Genomic DNA, 3,531 nt, shown 5'->3' on the forward strand with positions numbered 1-3,531 from the left:
CTGACACTAAAAGGTTTCTGGTTAAAGATTTTCCTGGAGGCTGCTAGAATTCTGGCTTCAGATTGACTCACAGTATCTGTAACATAAGGTAACATGTATAATGAGTGTATTTCTGATGAGGGGAATAATTGTGGAATCAAAGTTGTTAGCTCCCTTCCTTATTCTTTTCTCTTGCCACAAAGTCAGAATCCAGAATTACATTTATGTTCCAGGGAATATACTTTGTCAAAGGATACCACATATGAACTTAGACTTTGCAACTCAGTAAATTGAACAGTTATCAGGAGTAGAGGTAAATATTGAGGGTATTACTTGGTGGTTGTAATTAATGGAAATACTAGAAACAAAATTATGTCTTTGTGCTATGCTTTCCTTACACTAAATTTTTTCTTTACCAGGAGGAGAAAAACAAAGAGTAGCAATTGCAAGAGCCATTTTGAAGGATCCCCCAGTCATTCTGTATGATGAAGCTACTTCATCATTAGATTCAATTACTGAAGAGGTAAATGATGATGAAAATATATAAAACTCTTCAATTCTCAATGTTTAACTTTTCTCCTTGAAAATTTCTGTAAAATGTCTGTATTACTTTGTATTTTGAATGAATTTCAACTGAAGGTGCTATGAAGCAAAATAAACAATTCTTTTTCCCCATATAAGCAAATGCTGATGGTAAGATTCCCAGGTTGTATTGAGCGAGATAGCAAAGTGTTAAGTCCATTTGTGAGTGAGATAGCAAAGTTAGCAAAGTGTTAAGTCCATTTGCGAAGTATCTCTTTTGTAACTTTGTGACACCTCATATTATTGAAGTATCTCCTTTTGTAACTTTGTGACACCTCATATTGTTGTATTAACCTTGTATCTTGCAAAGCTATAAGAATTGGCTGATAAGGTGTCAGAGAAAGGTTTTAGTGTCTTGTTACCACTTAACACTCATTCAAATAAGTCATGTAAATTACTATTACACAATCCATACAGAAAGCTTTTCACTCATGGAGCAACTCACTGAAACTAAGTCATGCTCACAAAACCTGCAGTGCTGATGTCATGTCAGTTTATATTCATGTGAAACGTCAAGATGTTGTGAAATGATGTCCTGATACTACCTCAGCAAGTGCATTAGACTTCATAATCACATCTTTGCATTAAATATAGTAATGGTCTCAACAGCAATCATAATTTCATGAACAAATCCTCTTAATCTAAAACTGAAGAAAAGCAAATGTTATTAGTCAGTTGCCTCTAATTATCTACCTTTTAATTTGATATATAGTGGAAACCTAATATTGAGGGATAGGCCTAATTAAAAGCTGTGTGACATATTTGCGTATGGACTTAAATTTCATGACACATTATTTCATCTGCAGTGTATTTAACAGTTTAATTACAAAGTGAGTTGTTTACCATAGGGATTTGTTACATTTAAAGTGACCCCTAAATAGGACCACACCCCATTTATAGGCAGAGTGAGAACCTGTGTACAAGAACCTTGCACCTAAAAATCTGTCAAACTACCACTAATTAAGTCCTGTTGTTGTTAGGTGCTATTGAATTGATTCTAACTCATAGTCACCCTATGTGACAGAGTACAACTGCCCCATAGGGGTTCTTTTAAGCCAGAAATTCAAGCCAGATTCAGGAGGGATGTGGAACAAGGGATATCATTACCAGTGTCAGGTGGATCTTGGCTGAAAGCAAAGAATACTAGAAAGATATTTACTTGTGTTTTTTGACTATGCAAAGGCATTGGACTGTGTAGATCATAAGAATTCATGGAAAACATTGTAAGGAATGGGAATTCTAGAACATTTAATTGTGCTCATGATGAACCTGTAGATAGACCAAGAGGTAGTCATTAGAACAAATCAAAGGCATACTGTATGGCTTAAAATCAGGAACGGTGTGCATCAGGGTTTTTCCTTTCACCATATATATTCTGTTTGTATGCTGAATAAATAATCTGAGTAACTGGACTATGTGAACAAGAACGCGGCTTGAGGATTGGAGGAAGACTCGTTAACAACCTGCAACATGCAGATGACACAGCCTTGCTTGCTGAAAATGAAGATGACTTGATGACTAATGAAGATCAAAACCTACACCCTTCAGTATGGATTTCATTTTACTTGGATCCACAGTCAATGCCTGTGGAAGCAGCAGTCAGGAGATCAAACGAGGTATTGCATTAAGCAAATCTGCTGCAAAATACCTCTTTGAAGTGTTAAAGAACAAATATGTCACTTTGAAGACTAAGGTGGCTTGACCCAAGCCATTGTCTTTTCAATAGCCTCATATGTATGTGAAAGCTGGACAGTGAATGAGAAGACCAAAGAAAAATTGATGCATTTGAATTACGTTGTTGGTAAAGAATATTGAATATACCATGGATTGCAAGAACAAACAAATTTGCCTTAGATGAAGTGCAGCCAGCATGCTCCTTAGAAGAGAGAATGGCCAGACTTTGTCTATCATATTTTGGTCACATTGTTAGGAGAGACCAGCCCCTGGAAAAGGATATCACGTTTGGTAAAGCTGTGGTGGCATAGTGCCTAAGGCATTTGACAGTTAACAAGAAGATTGAAGGTTCAAACCCACTGGTCACTCTGCAGCAATCTACTTCCATAAAGATTTACTACCTCAGAGACCCAATGGGGTCATTATGAGTCAGAATTGACTCAATGGCAGTGAGTTAGGTTTGTTTTTAGAAAGTAGAGGGACAGTGAAAATGGGGAAGACCCTTTACAAGATATATTCACATAGTTGTTCCAACAGTGGACTTAAGCTTGGCAAGAATTTTGAAGATGGCTCGGGACCAGGCACTGTTTTGTTCTGTTATAAATAGGGTCACTGTGCATCCCACACAACTTGATGGCACCTAACAACAACAAATATTTACAAAAGCAGATCACCAGGTCTTTCTCCTGTGGAGCTACTGGGTGGGTTCAAACTCCCAACATTTTTATTGGCAGTCAAGTTCTTAACCATTATGCCACCAGGGCTCCTTGAGTCATATAGCTTCATTATCTCAGAAAGCATAATTCATTGAGAGCTAGCAAAGAATCCCCCAAGGGAGTGAGTTAACAGAAGATTTGGAAGTTTTAACAGACCTTTTTGAAAGGTCCAGAACACTCAGTCTGTCAGAGTTTTAAGTTCTTGTGGGTAAGGAAGAATAGGTCCCACATCCATCACAGTTTTTCTTAGCCCTTTATCATCATTCTGCCCTACTAAAATATAAGGTCTTCTCCTAGGTAATCATCTACTCCCATAATTTTGTACCTTTAGTGTTTAAAAATATCTGTAGGAAGTCAGTGAGTATATCACTAGAACTTACACTGCTATTTATATCTAGCTAGCTGTATTTAGACAGTTCCCTAGGTGATGCGAGCAGTTTTTATTGGACTGCTGACCTAAAGATTGGGAGTTTGAACCCACTCAGCAGTACTGAAGAGCAAAGATATCTCCTTGAAGACTAAGATGTGCCTAACTCAAGCCATGATATTTCCAATCACCTCGTATGCATGTGAGAGCTGG

General features: G+C 37.4%; 1 protein-coding gene across 1 annotated transcript in view; it reads left to right on the plus strand.

Moving 5' to 3' along the window:
- ABCB7 (ATP binding cassette subfamily B member 7) overlaps positions 1 to 3,531 on the plus strand; it is a 219,109-nt gene that overhangs the window by 196,210 nt on the left and 19,368 nt on the right. The window contains exon 14 of the mRNA XM_007958347.1: positions 399 to 502. Coding sequence (XP_007956538.1) covers positions 399 to 502 — 104 coding nt within the window. The remainder of the gene's footprint in view (positions 1 to 398; positions 503 to 3,531) is intronic.

The sequence above is a fragment of the Orycteropus afer genome, unplaced genomic scaffold, assembly GCF_000298275.1.
Source record: "Orycteropus afer afer isolate SDZICR_OR568_19922 unplaced genomic scaffold, OryAfe1.0 scaffold00942, whole genome shotgun sequence".
Taxonomy (NCBI): Eukaryota; Metazoa; Chordata; class Mammalia; order Tubulidentata; family Orycteropodidae; genus Orycteropus; species Orycteropus afer.